We start from the raw sequence: 20,617 nt of genomic DNA, 5'->3' as shown, positions 1-20,617 counted from the left end.
GTAACTCATATCACTTTGTTTGCCAGCAATAGAAACCTAACCCTAACCCGCGCATGCGTAATACAGATAGAGAAAACCAATTTATGGTGAAGATAGACTAATTAATTGACTAAAATAATGACTTAGGTAAATATTGTGTCGCTGTATGTTCATTAATCGCGTGCTCGCAGAGTGTGTAGATACCTTATTACGCTGCGCAGTTCCGGTGTAGTAGCCCGGTGGTCCCACCGGCAGAGGGGGTGAACTATCTTGACACACAGTTTCAGGATCTCTCTGCAGTCTGTCAGCGTTGTACTGTACCGGGGATGCCAAGATGGCTGCAAGCAATTATTTCGGCTTCACACATGGTGCCGGTCCGCAATACAGGTAATTCAAATTGATGCAGGTTGATGTCAGCTTCACCACTAGGTCCCATGAGGAGGTGGTCGGTGTTTGTCACCGGCGGGGTTTGGCTGCGTGGCGGCGGAGACACCAGCTAGCTCGACCCGCTAGTTAGCTCAGGTTAGGCCGACGCTCCCCGACACGCTGCTGGACTTCAGGTGAACCCCAGTGAAGGAAAGTCATCCTCCACTGATGGTTCAACACTGCTTATGCACTTTACTATCAAATACATATTGTGGTTAGTCTTTGGCAGCCGGTTAACCGAGCTGACTTCATCTGTGACGGTGGAATGTTGGCAGCGGTCGGGATTAAGAAGAGCTAACTCTGGTTTAACATCTGACACACGGCTCATGTATTGTTGATTAATGATCAATAATAACATGCTGACACACAGGAAGAATTACATAGATGCTTGTGTGAAGAGGTAGAAAACGAAGCCAAACCCTTGGTTGGTATGAATGGTTGTTAGGCAAGTTGGTCTGACAGGTAAATCATTAATTAGTCTCTTTGACAGGTGATCAAACTTAATTCATTCACATTTGCACATTCACTGCGGCGGTCATTCAGCTGTGAAGATTTCTTGTGATGCTTTTGGGTTTATTAATTTATTTATTTTATCTAGCATTTAGCCAGGAAGTCTGTTTAGATTAAGATCTCTTCGAAGAGAGACCAGAGAACAATATACATTCATAAGACAGGAACACAATCAGCAGACTCAAACAACACAACTACATTATAAACAAGATAAATTAATTAAAACAGGTACAAGAGTCATAAAAAGCATCAGATAATAAAGCTTTAAAATCTTCAAGAGTAATGTAAGGACTGTTAGCAGTATATGCCATTTAAATAATAAACAATAACAATAATAATAATAATAATAATAATAACTTTATTTGTATAGTGCCTTTCATACAATAAATGCAGCTCAAAGTATTTTGCAACAAAAAGAAATTGCATACATCAAGAGCTTCACATAAAAGGAGCATAAAGCAGTGTTAAAAACAAGAGCAGAAAGGAAAGAAATAAAAACATGAATGAAACATAAGATTGAATATAAGAATAAAAATAATACATAGTAAAAGAGGCTTAAAAATAGAATACAAACAATATATAAAATCAAGTAAATATATAACTATTAAAAGAAGTGCTGTTTTGATTGATAGAAAAGTTAATTAAAAGCTAAAGTGAAAATTAGCCATTAGCTTTCTCTAAAAGGTTCATTGTACCTGAAATCAGTTCTTCCAGCATGAGCGAGATCTGAGGTAAAGTTAGTGGGTTTAAATGATAAAAGAGATGTGAGGCAGTTTGGGAGCTGCAACAGTAGAGCTTTATATCTAAGTAACATGCAATAGTTATTTCTTCTGGACTGTAAGTAAGTCCAACCAACGCTGTGGTACAGAAAATAAGGATGAGCATGAAATTTGTCATTAGTGATAAAGCGTAATGCGCTGTGACACACAGGGTTTAACTGCTGAAGTGTTGATGGGGCAGCATGACAATACAGGATATCTCCATAATCAAGGACAGACGGGAAGGTTGACTGCACAATAGTCTCACGGTTGGAAGAAGACAGACGACCTTTAATTCTACACTAAAAGCCTAGTTTGATTTTTAATCTGAGTCTAATGTTGAGGATGAATCTTGAATGGTAGTCTGTTGTCCAGTCTAAATTCCAAGTATTTGTATTTGTTTAACAAATCAAACCTGACAGAAGTGAGGTGTTTCCCTGCACTACAGCACTTCTTCACACACACTCAGTAACCAGATTATTAGTGGTCCTGGTTATCAGCAGTTTATGCTGCTTTTATGCAGGTTAAATGTTCAGTTCTTGATTAAACTGTTGTAGAGAAGTGTTGTTTCAAATTTAGGTTATTTTAGAGGCTGTTTATGTGGTGCTGTTGAGTTTTACTGCATTACACTGAGTGAAGTTTTAACATATTCAGTCAGCCCCATTAGTGCTGATAGAGATGTTATCTAGATTAATAATTTAGTCTTTTACATTTAAAAAAGAGACTCAAACCCCCTAATTAGTTTCCCTGAGTCTGAGGTAACATCTTCAAATCTCTTGCTTTGTCCGTCAAAAACCAAAAGATATTTTAATGTACAATAATATAAAGTCAAGGAAAGTTGCAATTGCTCACATTGGAGAGGCTCGGACTAACTAAAAAATTACTGAAATGATTAATTGACTATCGAAATACTTGCTCTTTAATTTTTATTTTGGTTTATTAACTTATCACTGCAGCTCTAAACGCCCTTAATATCAACTAGTGTAGATTAGTTAAATATTAGTTACAGCTTTCAGTGTATCCTACAAAGACTACCAAGGACAGATTAGACTGCATTAGTTTTAGTTAGATGTGCCCAATATTTGTACAAGTCTGTGCTTGATTATCTGAACTTCCCCTGATTTTAATTAACTGAAGACCTTCATAAAGGTCCAGTCCTACTTATAGATTGAGTCAAACGTCTACAGCTCAGCAGGTTGAGTCTAGATGTAATGTTTTTGCCTCCATGTGATGCTGACAGATTGTGAGATAGGGTAGCAATGTCTGTAGTATTTATAGTAGTTGTGGTACTACTTCCATCAGCAATGAGAGAGTATTATAGTTTCCTCTCCTTTGGGAAACAGTGTGCGTTTAAGCGTGATGAAAGCAGAGGTATCCCGTGTCCAACATGTAAAATATGTAACATGTAAAACTTTCTGATGTCTGAGCTTTGGCGGCAGGAAAGGGCCAGACTGCGAAAGTAGGTCAACAGCTGAGTGTTGAGCTAAATTTATTGATACATTTTATTCATATTGGTGAAATATCTGAAACTTTGTCTGACCTAAATGTTTAGATATGAGTCATCACAAAGTACGTAGCACTTACATAATCTAAATATTAGATGTTTGGCAGTTTGTGCCTCATCAGTATTTTTAGGCTTGTCCACAGTACGAGACAATGACAATACAAACATGTAGAGGAACTACTAAGATATATTATTGTTCTGCTTGCTCATAAATGACCTCAATAACTTCATCATGTCAATCTCATATTCTGTTATTAGGGAGACTCTGTAACATCTGTCCAGGGACTACAGATGAAAAATAACCTCTTGGCTAACTCTGGTGCATTTATAGCAATGTTTATTAATATGCACTGTCCCTGTTCAATAAACCAACAAAGTAATAAATAAATAATATTCTAGTCAATCTTGGAAAAACCAGTTTGCACACTGTCCAGCATTCATTTATAAGATACATTTCTTTTAGGATCGCTCTTATAGCACATTTACCTCATGAGTTCTTTATGACCTTAAGTCGTCATTTAATTTTAGCCCTCTGACACTCTTGTCCATCATGTCAGTGAAAGCTTAATAAAGATGCTGATGTCATCAGTTACAGATGCCGTTGGCAGTAACTGCTCTTTGCATCCCGAATCATTACCACAATTTGGCTTCTGTAGATTTGTCTTTGCAGTGTTTTGATGAAAAGAAGAGATTAACGATAGGTCAGTGCAGGTCTGCTCAGTGAGTCATATATTATTTGAGCTTCCACAATAAAATCATCTTGATCCGGCATGATATTGACGTGTTTCATTTAGAGTGCTGGCCTAATTGTACATTTGAAACAAGTCTTATCACACTGACATGAAAGTGAATACAAGTGACAGTTGTTTCTATCATATGAAGTGCAGTAAAATGTTAGTTATAAAGATGAATGAATAAAACTGACAAATTGACCATGCCTGCATTTTTTCAACGTAGCCTACACTGTAACACAATGCTGCTGTTCTGTTTTAGGCATCAGGCCGAGATGCTGTTGTGTAAAACTCACTTGGGATTAATTTACATGAATACAGAGTGTTGTATCTGTGTTCATTAAACAAGGACGTAAAATATATTGAGCCAATGAGTGGTTAGACCAGGCAGGATGTGTCCTGTAGTGAATCCAGTTCACAATTCACTTTAGTTTAATTTAAACGTCTCTGCTAAAAGTTTTTACTGTGATTGCGAAAAATGTCCACCAATATTTGACTTTTTATATATGTTGAACTGTCTCCTCCCCTTCAGTACCCAGCCTCCCCAGGCCTACTCCCATCCCTCTACAGCCAGTTACAGCGTCCAGCAGGCTCCAGCGGTGGCACATGCAGTGACCGCATCCTACTCTCCAGCTCCAGTCCAGGCCGCCCGGCCTGTAGTCTCTGCACCGTACCCCACCTATCAGAGCCACCAGGCCCCTCCAGACTATGCTTACAGACAGCCAGACCCCCCGGCTCCCCCGCAGCCCACCACCACCCCACAGACGTACCAGGTATACTCGGACACGGTCAGTCTCTTTTTGCTTCCCTTATGATTTCTGCTCTCCAGTGTCTCACTGCATGATGTGATTATTTTGGATGTTGTGTAATTTTAACAGTATTATTTAAAGCCAGTGTGTGTGTAGATTTAAAAAAAGAAAAAAAAAAAAGAAGCTTTAGTGCCTTCAAACGGTGGACAGTGTACGTTTGTCCACAAATTAAAGCCATCAGAATAATTTTAAAGATAATTTAGTCACACAAATTTACACGTTGTGGCTTTAATGTCATTTTATGATATCTGTGCATTTTTTCATTGATGTAACAAAAATAATTGTTAAGCTGTGCTGTAGTTTAAGATGCTGCATTCACATTGGAGTGAACGCTGTCTTGTAAACTCCAGCAGGACAACTACAGCTATGGACGTCCCGCTACCGTGACTACCTACGACAATAAACAGTACTACCAGACCAGTATAGCCCCAGCTCAGAGGACTCCCACAGAGAATTACTACCAGACTGGTGAGTCAGTTTACTTTTATTCTCAAATTGAGTCCAGGGTTTGTTTGTTTGTTAAAAAAAATAAATAAATAAATATATATATATATATATATATATATATATATATATATATATATATATATATATATATATATATATTTAAGGGCTGGATGGTCAAACTGCAGTACAGATACATGATGTGTACATTGCATTTTTCAACTGGAAAATGTCGTTAATAACCAAATTTAAAGGGTTTGTATCAAAGATGTGTGCTGGACTCCGTTTTTTTTAAAACTCTCAAATATCAGAATCGTTACTGGCCTCCGAGATCCAGCATTATTAAGGCTCTACTCAACAAGAATCTCAAATTAAGATATCATGGTTTAGTTTTCTGATCATTTCAATATGATTAACAATAATTGGTCGCAGCGTGAGAGTACATGATACTTTTGATTTTGTAATTTTGAATACTGTGGTGGAAATTTACTTAAAATGCATCTAAGTGCTGACTCACTGTTAACCTTTGAATGTTTAAATATAAGGATGAATCTTGCGTGTTTAATCTTCGTGTCAGTGTATGTTGGGAAAACTGGTGACTAGACAACGAGGGGAGCTGAATACGTAAAGACCTTGTTGTTTTCTTTGCTGTGGTATAAATCGAATGTTTTGGTGTAGAGCTCAAAGCAAACTGTATGCAAGACTCTGTGTGTTTTATTCTCTGGTATACCAGAGAACGCAGAGTTAGTTTTATTCATCAAATACCTGAGCACAATTTTCACAACAATGTTGACTTTCATATAACTGGTGTCTCAGGTCTAATTTACAGTGTAGAACTCAGATGAACACATCTCACTTAGCTTGTTGGGGGAATAGTCGCTCATCTGTCATTATGATGTTTGTATTATTTGCTTATATGATATAACATAAAACGTGTCTGGTGCTCATTTGCCAGTGAAAGGAGGATCCTGCCCGCCTTGCCAAAAGCTCTGACAGGCTGTCCCAGAGGACGTGATGGACGTGGCAGATCTCTTTTTGCTCTCAGCTGCTGACCTTCTTTTCCACCTCTCCTCCCTCTTCTTTGCTCCTCACTCCCCCTCACTCCTTCCTGTTTCAGTAGGAGTGAAGAGTGCTTACAGTCCGGCCCCCACCACTGTCTACAGCCAGCCTCCTCCACCCCAGAGGCAGGTAACAGCCCTGAAACCACTGGCCCCCTCCAGTTCTGTGTCCACCACCTACAACATCTACCCAGTATCCACCAGTGTCCAGCAGCCTCCCACACCCATCTCATCCTACACCCTCGGCAACTCGTTCAGCTCCTCTGTTGCAGCTACGTCCTATTCAGGTAAGATGAGAGATGGGATTGTACCGAAGATGCTTACTGTACAAAGTAAAATTAATATATTCTACTTTATATTTATACATAGAAAAAAAAACTTAAAAAACATTTGAAATTAAACTTGCAATACCAGATTCGGCCACTTGTAGGCAGCAGTAACAAGCTAAAAACACAACACTGACACATTATCACCTTAATATAATATTCGAAAATTTCAGCAACATTTTTTATAATCCTCTAAAAGCCAAAAGTGTCTAAAGAGCAACAAATTAACAAAAATACTCCAACTCAAAAATCTGTTCTTGGATATAATTCAATTCAGCCTGGTTGATTCCAACAAATCATCACTTGGTTAATCATCATTGATGATTAACCATCAATCATCATCATTGATGATTAACCAAAGATTGATTGACCTGCGAGTTTATCACCTTTTAAACGACCCTCTTCACATAAAAGTTGTCATGTGATCCTTTGCTATAATGAAGATATTGATCATTACTGCTAAATTAAAGGTGCAATGACTGACTGAAAGTCCAGGATTATTATATTAAAATGATGTGCAATGAAAACAATCTTCAGAAAAGGTGTGTCTATTGTATCTTGTGACATTGCTAATTATGTTAAAATAAAATGCAAGTTATTCAATTCAGTTGAAGTAAAAACACAAGAGCTGATATATTCCCGCTTTGTAGTATCCAGCCTTAGTGAACCACTGCGTATTTGGGGCAGGTTGTTTCTTGACATTGTGAAGTACCCACTTTGTGTAGTAGATGTCTAATTGGATGAGAATAAAGACAAAGGGTGTCTTTGATAGAGAACAAAAGCCTGAGCTGATAGTGAGCGGCTGGGTCAGGTGTATACAATCATTTTTGAAGTTAGGATTGTTTCTAACATTTTTGACACTTGTCAAAGGTGGCTGCAATCATCTTGGTCTTTGTGGTCTTTTTTTGGCCCGGATGCAGCCCCTGGTGAAATTAAAATGCATCTCGCTTACTGCCAGTGTGACTGGTAGCTGTTAATGTTTGACCCACATCGTGCTTTTCTTTGCTCTGACTCTCTCCTCCTGCTCTATCATATTCAGGCCTTAGCTACTCTAGTTATGATTCAACCGGCTACACTTCCACATCCACCCCCTCCTATTACCAGCCGGCACAGCAGACCCTCTCCCAGCCACAGCCTCCGCCCCAGCAGCCCCAACAGCCCCAGCCCCCCATCCAGCCACCCCCCAAGCAGCTCACGAGCTCATCCTGGAGCAACTCGGGCAGCAACATGGTGACAGCCTCGACTGGAAATGCCTATAAGAAGCCCACGTTTCACCAGAACAAGCTGCAGAAGCCTAAAGGGCCTCCCAAACAACCCCAGCTCCATTACTGTGAAATTTGCAAGATCAGCTGTGCAGGCCCACAGGTACGAGTCTATAAATACAAGATTATGTTCATAAGAAGCTTTAAATATAAAGGTTTCTGTCTGGCTCGCTGTGAAAAACAAAGACATTATATTGTTAAGATGTGAGACCAGAGAACATACTGTATATAATGAAGACATGTAGTTTAATTGTAATATTGAGTTTATTTAGTGAATACAAATGTGACTTTTTTCTTTATGTAATATATGTTTTCATGCCACTATTTGACTATCTGTTATGTTTTACTGAATCAGACATACCGGGAGCACCTAGAGGGCCAGAAGCATAAGAAGAAGGAGGCAGCCCTGAAGTCTGGGGGACAGACTGGGGCCAGCAACGGGCCCAGAGGGATCCAGACCCAGTTACGCTGTGAGCTTTGTGACGTCTCCTGCACTGGAGTGGACGCCTACGCCGCCCATATCCGTGGGGCCAAACACCAGAAGGTTAGCACAGCTGGGATGCTTTTGTCTTTGAGACACAACAAGCTTTCATTATTGGACACGACTGTGGTGTACTCATGTGATGTTCCCTCCGAGCTGCCAAGTCTTAGAACAAAACCTTCCCCAGGGATTTGGAATGGGATTAAGTATCAGCCGCCTTAAATGGTCTCTCTCTGTCTCTTTTTGTCAACCTTGGAAAGGTGGTGAAACTTCACACCAAGCTGGGCAAACCTATACCTTCGACTGAGCCAGTGTTGGTGAATTCTGCTCCGGTTATCACAACCTTGACAGCTGGGAAACCTCCAGCCTCCACCTCGGCTCCTGCCACAATCTCAACCACTTCAACTCCAGCTGCTACACCCAAACAGTTGGCTGTAAACGCCACGGCTAAAACAACAGCACCAGTCAAGAAACCAGCCCCTTCCAAAATAACTGTCATTTGTAAGTGTGTCGACTTGAAGCCATTTAATATTTAATCCTGATCCAATGTTTTAGTTGTCCTACCCACTTCTCATCTCCCACACACCCACAATTTAAAGGTTTAAATCAAATTCACAAGTTTCTAAAAGAAACTCACACTTCAAAATCTGGAATTTGTGCAATTTTTAAACCTGAAAATGAGAACATACATTGAACAATTTTTCAGCATTTGAAGTAGAACTCTTTGATTAAACGAATCAACTTAAATGTAACACAAATATTTTTCCAAACATAGGGGTATATGGTATTGGGTTATATAATTTATTTGTTATATCATTATTAGTGCTTTAAACTGTGACATCTTGCCTGCCTCACAGCCAATAAGCCAGCCAGCACTCCAGTAGTAGCAGCACCAGTGGTGGTAGCAGCAAAGGTGGAAGAGCCCATGCCATCGTCCATTCAAAAGATGGACTCTCAGAGTGACGATGAGGACGACAGAGCTGGGGGCCTGGGAGACATTCAGCCAGTCGGACATGACTACGTAGAGGAAGTAAGCAGGAAATTGAAATAAAAATGATCCTGATATTATTCATATATGTATCCCAGTGCAGTATATCTGAGGAGTAATACTGGCCACTACTGGTATGTCATAGTTACATTCAAGTATTACGTTGATTAGTAATTACATTTTTTAAATAGTAGCTGTACATTGTAAAGTAAAAAGTATTTGAGGTTATTTTAAAAACATTTGTATAACTATATTTTTTATTAAATATATAATTTGTGCAGCTTTCCCTATAGAAAAAAATAATATAATATTAATATTTTCGATCAAGAATTTGTGCTTCCAAATATCAGTTTTGGCTTCAGAAACAAAACAAATGTTTTTGTTAAACTTCAGTTGTGGACAATTATATTTATTTACAATTCTAATAACAGTATAATGTACTTCATTATTTAAATATTGTACCATGAAATCTTTTGATATCTACACTATAAAATTATCATTGGTTATCTAGCGCAATTGTATATTCACCTAAACAATCTATCTTTCAGGTCCGTAACGATGACGGAAAAGTGATTCGATTCCACTGTAAATTGTGTGAATGCAGCTTCAACGACCCAAACGCTAAAGACATGCACCTGAAGGGAAGAAGGCACAGACTGCAGTACAAGGTAAGAAAGTTTGAGCATCACTGAGCTTGATTCTTTTCTGACTGGTTATTCATAGTCAGTTATCACAGCCACAGAAGCATAATGAATAACCTTCATCTGTGAAGTTGAGAAAAAGGCTTTCAATGTTTTTGGTATTCTGGATAAATGAGGCTTCTCAAACATGAATCTATACTCAGCAGTGTTTTCCAAAGTGTCTCTATCCACACTGTAACGCTGACACAATGGGAAAATTGTTCGAACTCTTCTCCCTTCCAAAAAAAGGGTAATTTCACCTTTCAAGGTGTTTGGTACGATGGATAGACTAGTCCGACAGATTTACAGCCTTTAACCCAGACGTAAACTAATCCCCCGGAAGCTGCATTTTAAATATGTCGACAGTGACAGTATTGTGTAATCACCTGTATTGACGCACAAAATAAACAAAATAATTATTGTCTTTAAAAGGTTGTATTCTTCAGAATGTTTGCAATTATTAATTATTTTTTATTCTATATGTGTAAGTGTTGGTCACTCTCCAGCTGCATTCCCCTTACGTTTTCTTCTATCCTTCTTTCGCTCGCTCGCTTTGTAGAAGAAAGTGAACCCTGAGCTTCCTGTGGAGATCAAGCCCAGTAATCGGGCCAGGAAGCTGCAGGAGAGCAAGCTGAAGAAGCAGAAGCAGAAGGCTGTGCTGAAGAGACAGAGAGATGATGAGCAGCGCTGGCATATGGAAATGAGGTAGGACTTCCGGCCAAAAATATTAAGCCTGAATCCAAATGTCCAGACTTCACTCTGCTTGCAGACTTATGTTTTTAAAAAGTTTGCGAGTGGCAACAGAAAGTGATCATTAACAATCTACACACAATTTCTACTTTTGAAGACATTTGTTCTTGTAAGTTTACTAATATTGGGAAGTTTATCTTCCATGATTTGCCAATATCATTACAGTTAACAACTGTTCAGAAAAATACTTTTGAGATGTGAGGTCTTAAGTCACGCCTAATAGTGCATTTTATTCCTGTTGTGGCCCTCTCATACTACGTCTTGAAGGAAGACATTTGGATTCAGTCAAAAACTCTTAGTCAGAGATCTAAATTTATGTACTCTTGACACTAAGTTTGTAAGTTGTTATAACAGAACAGACAGAAAAGGAAAAGATGAGGAATATACATTTATCCAGGTAATGCCAGTAAAGGGGAAGTACTAGTTGGTCAGCTGACGCACGTAGATATGTAAGACGCATGTAGAAATGGAGAAAAGGGAATTTCATTGCATTATTTTTATACATGCTTCCCATTGTGTTGACTCTGTGACGCTGGCCACTCATATGATCTTTCTTGTGTTCATAATAAAATACTATAATTTGTTAACATTGAATTACAAGTGAAGTTTTGAGCATGAAAACCATTGTTTTTGTTAGAAGAGGAGATATATCACTATACAGTTTTTGTTTTTTAAAATGTTTTTATGGAGCACTGTTTACTCTTATTTGCAACCATGACATTCCCCTGTAGAATAAGTTACTTTTTCTGCTCTAGTGACCCATCCGTCCCCCTCTCCTGCAGGCGATATGAGGAGGATATGTACTGGAGAAGGATGGAGGAGGAACAGATGTACTGGGGAGAACAGAGGCGCAGGATGGCTCCCCCACCGCTGATGAGCCGCCCGGGTATGCCTGTACCCCCTCTACTGGTGAGCTTTGCAATTGCTTTGACTTCAAATAATAAAAAACGCTTCAAATCTACTGTAGAACCTTTTATTTAATTGCCATTACCCTCAGTTGTGTAGTGTGATGAATTATTTTACTCACCCTTTTCCTTCAGACGTGTGTGCGTCGGCCCGACTCCCCAGACGACCGTCACATCATGGCTAAACACTCCACCATTTACCCAGTGGAGGAGGAGCTGCAGGCTGTTCAGAGGATTGTCTCCCACTCTGAGAGAGCCCTAAAATTGGTGTCAGACTCCCTGCTGGAGAAGGAAACACCAGAAATTACCACTACTGCTGCTACTGAAAGTGGAGACGAAAAAGGGTAAATCGTGGATTTTTGCAGATTTTTTTTTTTTTTTTTGGTGACATATTTGGCAAAAAGTTGAAGCCTAAAAGCACTTTTATTGCATAAGTATAAGTAAGTGTCTGTGATCTGGCAAATACAGCAGCCATTGACTAAAAAAATATTTATTATGACTCTGTTTAAGATCTATGAAGTTGCTGCAAACCACTTTAGTTGGCTACTTTAAGTTAAGCATGTGTCTGATCCAACAGACATATATTTATATATACATATATATGTGTATCTAATAGAGATTTACACCTATTCTGTATAAGCTTAATATTAGGATTATTCAGAATTTATATTACGTGTGTACAACCTGCTCTTAAAGTCTATCTTGACCTTTTTCCCTCTCAACAGTACTGAGAGCTCAGGACGGGTGCTAAAAGGCGTGATGAGGGTGGGCATCCTGGCCAAAGGTCTGCTGCTTCGTGGGGACAGAAATGTTGAACTCATCCTGCTGACCGCTAAGAAACCCACCATCACTTTACTGAAAAACATCGCTAAGCAGCTGCCCAAGGAACTGGAGGTAAGAAAACCTTACTGAAAAGCAAACTGAAAAGAAAGACTTCCCCATGCTGTGCAGGAGATTGAGGAAGGGAAGGATTGTGCTAAATTTGGAATCACAGTATTAATATTCTTATAATTTAGGTTTTACCTTAAATGTTATATGTGGTTATGGGATCATAGAAGAACTGTAGAGACAAATCTGACAAAAAAATGGCAGGAAAAAGGTTTTCTTGCTGGTTTTGTAGTATTTTTCTAAATGTGAAGTAAATAGACAGCAGATTTTGAAAAAGAGGAAATTGTCAGGTAAAACGCACTGCCTTATGACTTGTCTTAAGAGCTGCATCCGGAGTGACTGAAAGATCTAAATGTTATGCAAGTAGAATGGGAACCAAAAGGGTTTTACTTTGTCTTTTTGTTGTAGAGCAGGAGAACAACCAACATTTTTGAAAATGTCATGATGAAATGATGTCAGTACACCAACATTTTTAGATACAAGATACAAAAACCTGGAAAACTTCAACAGCAAAGACTCCCTTCATCCCAGATGGGTTTTTCTCATATTGCAGAGGAGTTCATCTTTCATTAGTGAACATTGTCAACTGTCTCCCACAGCCAGAAACACATCTGTGAATGATTAGAAACATCTAGGTGTAGAGTTGGCTCTTTCGTGTGTTTGCTTGTATTGATACCACTACCTCTCTGTAAAGGTAATTCATATTACTCCATTCAGTCTGTTTTCCATTCATTGTTGTTACAGCACATCTAGGCTGTGTATCTTGTTGACATTACATCTTAAGGAGCACCTTGTGGATTCTGGCTTTGGGAGAGATTTTTCCATATTCACAATTGACTGAAATGCCCTCACGCTAAAGAGAAAATCCTGTGTGAATTATTACATTTCCTGGCATTTCCATTTAAGGCCCAAAAGACAGGATTGCTACCAAATACAGCAATTATGACAACTTGAAGGCTGTAGTGTTTTGTAATTGCTCACTCTTCCTCCCTCCTGCTCTAGCTGTAACAAGTGTCTTAAAGGTGCTTTTCACTGATCTTTAGATTCACTGCCTGGTTATGACACCTGAATCCTACAGAGTGAGATGGGGCTTTTCTTCTTAAGCTGCCCGATTTCCTTTCCTAAATATTATTATTATCATTATTATTATTATTATTATTATTATTACAAAGATATTGCTGATGACTAATTGTTGAGAGATATTTTTGTTCCTGTCTCTAATCCTGTTTAAAAAAGGGAACTTTAATCTCAATAGGAAAAAATTGCACAACTTAAGGTTAAAAACATTACAGTAATACCCTGTAACATTGCCATATGAGGCTACTCTTTGCCCCGACACCCCTCCTCCTCTGTAGTGAGTAATCCCAAGTGTCCTTTTAACCGGCAGACATTTTCTGAAGATCAGTATGAGGTGCAGGCTCACCCCGAGGAGGCGAACATCGTGATATTATCAAGCAAGGAGCCCAAAATGCAGGTGACCATTTCTCTCACCTCGCCGCTGATGAGGGAGGACCCTGCTGCTGAGAAGGACAAGCAGGCAGGAGGAAAAGCGGCTGAGAAAGGTTAGAGAAGCCAAAAGCTTTCAGTACCAGACAAACCAAATGTTAGCGCTGTGTGTAATACACTTATATACCCCCCTGCTCCACCCTTCCACCTGATAGCAGCCTAAATTTTAGGCTGAAAAGCTCTTAAATTACTGAACGAGAGGTGGGACTTTAACCAAGCCCACATTCAAGTGTTTTTATTTTCTTTAACTCCTAAAATAAAATTAACTCTCACATTCATTTGTCCCACTCTTTTCATTTCCCCCATTTTTTGCAGTTACAATAGACTCGCCCCCCCCTCCCCGAATTTCTTTATTTCTTTTCCACAACATGGGAATCTAAAGCCGGGCTCTCCGACCTTTCTGTGCCACTAGGGTGTGTGTTTATCCTGTGAACACACGCTCAGATATAAAACCTTTGGGAAACTATAAGAGAAAAGCAATGATCACTGTCCAGATAATGCCCAGGGATGAAAATACATCAAACGGAGATACTGTCCAACAAATAAATCTTAAAAATAAATCTAAAAGTTTTGCTTCTTGTTGCATTTTGGCGATGATACCGTGAAGAGGATTTTGAGGTCCAGTGACTTCTCATTCCTTTTTCTCTCATCCCTGCATCATATTGCGGCATTATCGATGACAAGGTGTTGGAGTGTCATTTTATGGCCTCACAATGATCCCTGTTTAAAAAATAATCAGATGGCATTAGTAAATCCATTGTCATTACCTCCCCCTATTCAACAGTAATTTTCAAGATCATTGTGTTGCAAACACTCCTCCACCTGCTCCAACAACTGTCAGCATTGTAATGTGTTTTATCCCATTTGGAAAACATGTTAGAAATGTTTTCTGTGGCCGCTGTCTTTTGTTGTTTTGTTTTGTTTTTAACTTTTGTTTGGGTTTGTTGATCAGTGCCCCTAATTCTGTATCAGCAGACCTAGACAAGCTAATGGCTAATCCTGAAGGCCACACTTGTACACATACCACTAAGAACGGTAAAATGAAAAGATGCCACGTCACACATGTTTATTAAGCTTTTCAGAGTAAGAAAAAACCCTCTTGGCTTTCATCAGAGGGGCTCAGCTGCTGCTAAATCAAAACTCTAAGAGGCGTGATAAATATGGGTCGTGATTCTAAGTGGTATGGTGGTGTAGACTTCAAAAGGTTTTTTTTTTTATTGTTTTGTATTTCCCTGTGAGAAAGCTAATGTCATCTGTTGTTGCTACAGTTCTAGTGAACATGGAAGTGTGGAAAGCACCACGGCTGGCCTTGTGAAATATTTCTTCATCGCAATCATCAGTAACCACATTGAATGTTGTAGACAAACGTTTTTAGGTGACCAGTCTTGTAAATGTGTCTTTAAATTTGTCCTTAAATTCTGTCCACATACATTTTACTATTTCATGAATTCAACTCCGACACAAGCATGCTTTTTTTTTTTTTAAACAGACATAACTCTGTATTCTCCCATTTTAGCACTAATAATTAAGTTAATCATTGGCTCTGTCATATTGTGTTTAATAGATTTGACTTATCTTAAATTGGTTTGATTTTTGATGTTGTTGTAACTGTTAAAAATGGAGGCATGAAGTGAAAGAAGTATCTTTGCTCTCGTGCCTTTATGTGCTAGAGAAGTTTCCTTTAACCTCCTGATTAACCTTTTTCACCGCAGACGTTTTGATGTCCCAAAGCAAGAGAAGCACAGATGCATTAATGATGTCTGAATAGTTTTTTCCAAAGTAACGAGACTGGTGAAGTTACACCAGTATAACTTCCTTGAGAGGAACTAAGCCATTGATAATGTTATCATTTTCAACTGGGCTTTTCCTGCTATGACAAGTCAAAACGTCTGCAGTGAAAAAGGTCTGTTGTAGAGGAGTAATTGAAGCCATTATTATCTAAGCAAAGTAGTGCAGACTAAAAACAATTGGTATGAAAAGAAAGCAAAACACATTGTCAATTTCAAAAAACCCATTTCCAAGGAGATCTAATGTGTCTGTGACAGTCGGGCACTCGTGCATGTGATCATCGGGATCACATGCAATAAAGAGGAAATCCAAAACTCTCAGCTTGAGTTGAGTGAAGTTGAAACCGTTTCAAAAAATGATGTTACCTATTTATAATAATAATAATAATCTCAACTTTTCCACACAAATGGTGCAATTGGCAGTAAAGAAAACTGAACTTGACATTCAGTGTAGGTTCAAGATTTTTTTTTAAGAATAAAGATGCAGATTCATGACTATTTCCAGAGCAACTGAAAGCTGTATTGACTCCATGACATCGGCCTTTAATACACCTTTCCTGTAGCAGACATTTGGACTTGTTAAAGCAGGACGAGCATGGGTGTAATTAATAACATTAACAATTGCTCCAGGCCATTTAAAGTGGCTTAATGAGCCAGCATCGCCCTGGCACTGCCGCTCCTGAATGGAACGGAGACATTATTAATGTCATTAGTTAGGCCTGTGTTTGATGAGTCAAAATGTCTTTCTAGATAAAGGTGTCCTGTCTGATGATAATGAGATCCAAATTAATTAGAAGATTAACAGGGTGGGCAACAGATTTATAAAATTTTTAAAAAAAAGTTAGTCAAACATTAAATAAAAATCCATCCGTCTTCTCTCTGAAAACATTGGATTTCCTTCTTTGTTTGCATGTACCTGTCGTCCTCCACTAAAAAGAACACATTAGTGGGGGGTTTTTACTACTTTTTGCTATTTTTTCTACTCAGAAAATATTTGTAAAACACCTAAACCCTCAAGTCTTCCCTATTTGATGATCAAATTGTTTGCTTTGTATCTTCCCATTATTTTTTTGTACCAAACAAACTGAAACAAAACAGTCTTTAAGGATTTAAGGAAATGTCTGGTCACCTCAGATAAATGTTTTCAGCGTTTTTGTAATTTCGTCCCTGGTGCAGCGACCGTACATGAACAATAACAGGTTGTGAATTACTATTATCTGGGTCTTGCATTAGTTTAACTGTAAGCCTTGAGCCCATACATATTATCTCCATCAGGTGTGGCTGAGAAGGATCCTCCTGACCTTCTGAATAAGAAGAAATGTTTGGAATACCTGGCTGCTCTCCGTCACGCCAAATGGTTTCAGGTAAATGCATCACAAGCACTTCATCACCATTTATAGTAGTGAACCACAATGCCTTCATTTTTGCTTATTGTTTCAGAATTTGTTATTGTTTTGTTGACAAGAATACACATTTTTCACAATTTGGACTTATTTTGGCTCTTAGTAGTGGTTGTTTTTATTAGTCACACGCATGCTTTTTCCTGCTATGACATGTCAAACTGTCTGCTCTGTAAGAATTCTTCATCAAAGTTCAGATGAAAACTTGGACTTGTCAAACACTGATGTGACTAATAACCTTAATAATGACTGCTTTCCATTTAGCTGTGGCAGGGCCCTGATATTGTGGGTACAGCTAAATGAAATTTAGTCATTACTATTATTCGTTATTTGTTTCTAATATCTAATAATAATTTATGATTTAGATGAGAATCAAACTTACATTTTATGGTCACCAGTTATATTTATAGTGGTGTTGTCAGAAGTTCAGTGTAGCCAGTATTGATCAGCATATCTAGTTATTTATTTAATTATTTTTCTTTGTCTTGTTTTTTTCTTTCTAAAGGCTCGTGCCAACGGGTTGCAGTCCTGTGTGATCATCATTCGGGTGCTGAGAGATTTATGTCAGCGGGTGCCCACCTGGGGGAAGATGCCTGGCTGGGTTAGTGACTAATGTGTTTCACACAAGAGATGGCACAATGACAGGAAGAGGTGTATCAATAAACAAACATTTCATTGTGTTTCTTTCTCCAGGCGATGGAGCTGCTAGTGGAGAAGGTCATCAGCAGCGCCACAGGCCCACTCAGCCCAGGGGAGGCCATGCGCAGGGTGCTGGAGTGCATATCTACTGGCATCTTGCTGCCAGGTCCGACAGATATACGTATGTTAACGACATATACGAAAAAGAAGAGATCAGAAAATCTCTCCAGTTGATGAATGGCACACTTTGATTATTCTTTATTTCTGATTTCTTCTGTACCATTAATATTTTTTATCTTCTTTTCCCCTCCCCTGAATCAGATGGACCAGGTTTGCTGGACCCCTGTGAGAAAGAGCCGACAGACGCTTTAGAAAGCATGATGCTTCAAGCCAGAGAGGACATCACTGCCAGTGCGCAGGTACGTTGCCAAACCTCACACGAAGTGTCTATTAAGCATCTCAATGCACATCAACAGTTTTAGAAGTTGTTTAAAACTCTACAAACTTGCATTTCTCCTCTTTTCTTTTTTTACAGCATGCTTTACGGCTGCTTGCTTTCCGCCAGATCCACAAGGTTCTAGGCATGGAGTCTCTGCCTGCATCCAAGGCCAGCTCTCGCAACCGCAAGCGGCGACGGGATGTCAGTGAAACAGGCGAAGGGGAGGGGGAGGGCAAAAAAGACAAGAAGGAGGAGGAAGCGAGCGCTTGACCTCTGCCTTCAGAGCAGAGGGTGGCGTTTGCTAGTTTAGAGACTGGTAGAATGTCACAACTTTAAACTTTTCTTATCTCGGAAACAATCTTAACACGCAGCTATACACATATGAATATAACTGACTTTACATGTTACATGTCTACCCTTGGATTAAGAGGAATAACGTGTTGAGGAGGAGACTGACGTTTGAATCTGTACTGCAAATCCTTCTCCCATGTAGTGATTTCCTGCAGATGTAGTGTATTTTTAAAGTGTGCAAAGTAAATTGGCTCAGTAAAAAAAATCATCAAAGTTACTGATGACATCATTCCATTTCAGTATAATTGCACACTAACTACTGACCACCCCTCCATGTTTATTCACAATAGTTAAACCGCCACCGTCGCCCACAGTTGTATTGTTTATGAATTAGAGGTACTCTGATATGAAAGCCTCCAGTACAGCTTAAACATCAGCACCTTGCGCTTTATTTTCTTTTTGAAGAAGAGACTGAACCCTGCTGCTTTTCAGGCCAGTTCAGTTCTACCATTCGACTCGCGGAGCTAATGTAGGTGCATGACATTTGTACACTGACTGATCTTTGTTAAGAAGGTAAAGGTTTAAGTTGTTGAGAATTTGAGAGAGATCAGAGAAGACTGACTGTACTGTGATGTTCATTGTGCCTAAAACGACACATTAGTTATAAAATAGTGTGATGCTGTTGAGTGAACCCATACAGGTCCCTCCTGATCTCTTCATGTCCTTTCTGCTCCCCCTCGAGTCTTTCTTAAAGCCGTGTTGACATTTCTCTCTAATCTGTTTTGAAAATCAGAGGAAGCCATAGCAAAAGAGTTTTAAAATTCAACCAAAGGCCCTGCGTCACACCCTCAAAACAAGGCTACGCAAAATAACTTCCCCTTGAATACGTCATGAACTTTTGTCAGAAATTCACAAAGACACAGAAGCTCTACTTGGCGGGAGACCCGCATGAGGCTTCGTGTGGAGAGGGAGGTGGACTTTGATGAGAGACGTCATACATTGCACAGTCTGTAGCATGCTGAGGGAATGAAGCACTTAAGAAATGACAATTACTGTATGCAGCCATAATTTTATCATTTAAATATGCCTAGTAATCTTTTTTCTTCCAGAGTATGGTTAGCAGAAGAGAGAAGCTTTAGTCAGAAAAAAAACCATGTAAGACTGAATATCTACTGTAATGATCAAGTGGTTACTAGTCCTTTGAATTTCTTCCTGTGCCTGCATCATGTTGTGTATTACAGAAGACAAAGGGGAACATTTATGAGTTGTTTTGTCAGGTAATGATCTTACTTCACACAGATGTAGGACAGGGAAGGGACAATTGCACAACTCTTTGGCTTAAAAGTGAAATGTAAGAGATTTACTGTGCAGTTTTAGTTAGATTTAATTTACCAAGAGCATCATATAGGTATTGCTTATTTTATTTCTGAAGGATGTTGCAATCTATTTTGTATTGTTAAGGAAAAAGTGTGAACGTTGCTGTCCTATTATTTGAATGTCTTTGTAGTGTTGCCTAAAATTAAGGGGGAGATATTAAAACACTTTTAAGCCATTTTGTTGCCTGGATTGTGTGTTTTTTGTATATCTGTGTATTTAATCAGTTAAACATAGTAAAGAAAACGTAGGAAGAACTTTTTACGTCATCTTGTTAGACGTGAACAGCATTGAATAAATATTGAGGAAGTGCTCTGACAGACACATCAGCTGTCACAACGCAGCCGCTGCAAGAGTACATTGTGTAAATCTCCAGCTTCGCGTCTGCTGAGTTGTTAAAAAGACGCAATTTACCAGAAAATTGATGTCACCACTGGATGAGACAAACGTGGGCGACTTCTTCTGAGGATTTCATGTTATGTTTGTGTTTTCCTCCATATTACTGAGCCAGCAGCAGCAGTCCTGAAGAAAAAGGGTCAACAGAGCCAGAGGTACTGAAACATTCATGTGGTCATGCTGTTCATCCTTTGGTTTTTACTTTTAATTCATGCAACAGGAGCTGCCCCTATCCTCTTACTCGCTAACGTCTTATTTGTTCTTTATAATACTACTTTAAAATCTC

General features: G+C 39.0%; 1 protein-coding gene across 4 annotated transcripts; it reads left to right on the top strand.

Annotated features, from left to right (window-relative positions):
* The first annotated feature begins 281 nt into the window (after positions 1–281).
* Positions 282–20,113, top strand: zfr2 (zinc finger RNA binding protein 2). 4 transcript variants are annotated; one of them, XM_062424234.1, is made up of 19 exons: positions 282–366; positions 4,441–4,696; positions 5,071–5,185; positions 6,282–6,506; positions 7,585–7,910; positions 8,163–8,351; positions 8,549–8,789; positions 9,146–9,318; positions 9,825–9,944; positions 10,516–10,661; positions 11,489–11,615; positions 11,747–11,955; positions 12,337–12,505; positions 13,887–14,061; positions 17,068–17,156; positions 17,698–17,793; positions 17,886–18,012; positions 18,153–18,250; positions 18,367–20,113. In XM_062424234.1, the coding sequence occupies exons 1-19, from the start codon at positions 314–316 to the stop codon at positions 18,538–18,540; spliced, it is 3,108 nt and encodes a 1,035-aa protein (XP_062280218.1). In that variant the 5' UTR covers positions 282–313; the 3' UTR covers positions 18,541–20,113. The 4 variants fall into 4 exon arrangements, with proteins under 4 accessions (XP_062280218.1, XP_062280216.1, XP_062280217.1 ...); XM_062424232.1 differs by having other exon boundaries at positions 6,279–6,506; positions 11,462–11,615; XM_062424233.1 differs by having other exon boundaries at positions 5,068–5,185; positions 6,279–6,506.
* The last annotated feature ends 504 nt before the right edge of the window (positions 20,114–20,617 follow it).

This window comes from Scomber scombrus, chromosome 8, assembly GCF_963691925.1.
Source record: "Scomber scombrus chromosome 8, fScoSco1.1, whole genome shotgun sequence".
Lineage (NCBI taxonomy): Eukaryota > Metazoa > Chordata > Actinopteri > Scombriformes > Scombridae > Scomber > Scomber scombrus.
This window is presented reverse-complemented; position numbering and strand designations above follow the sequence as displayed.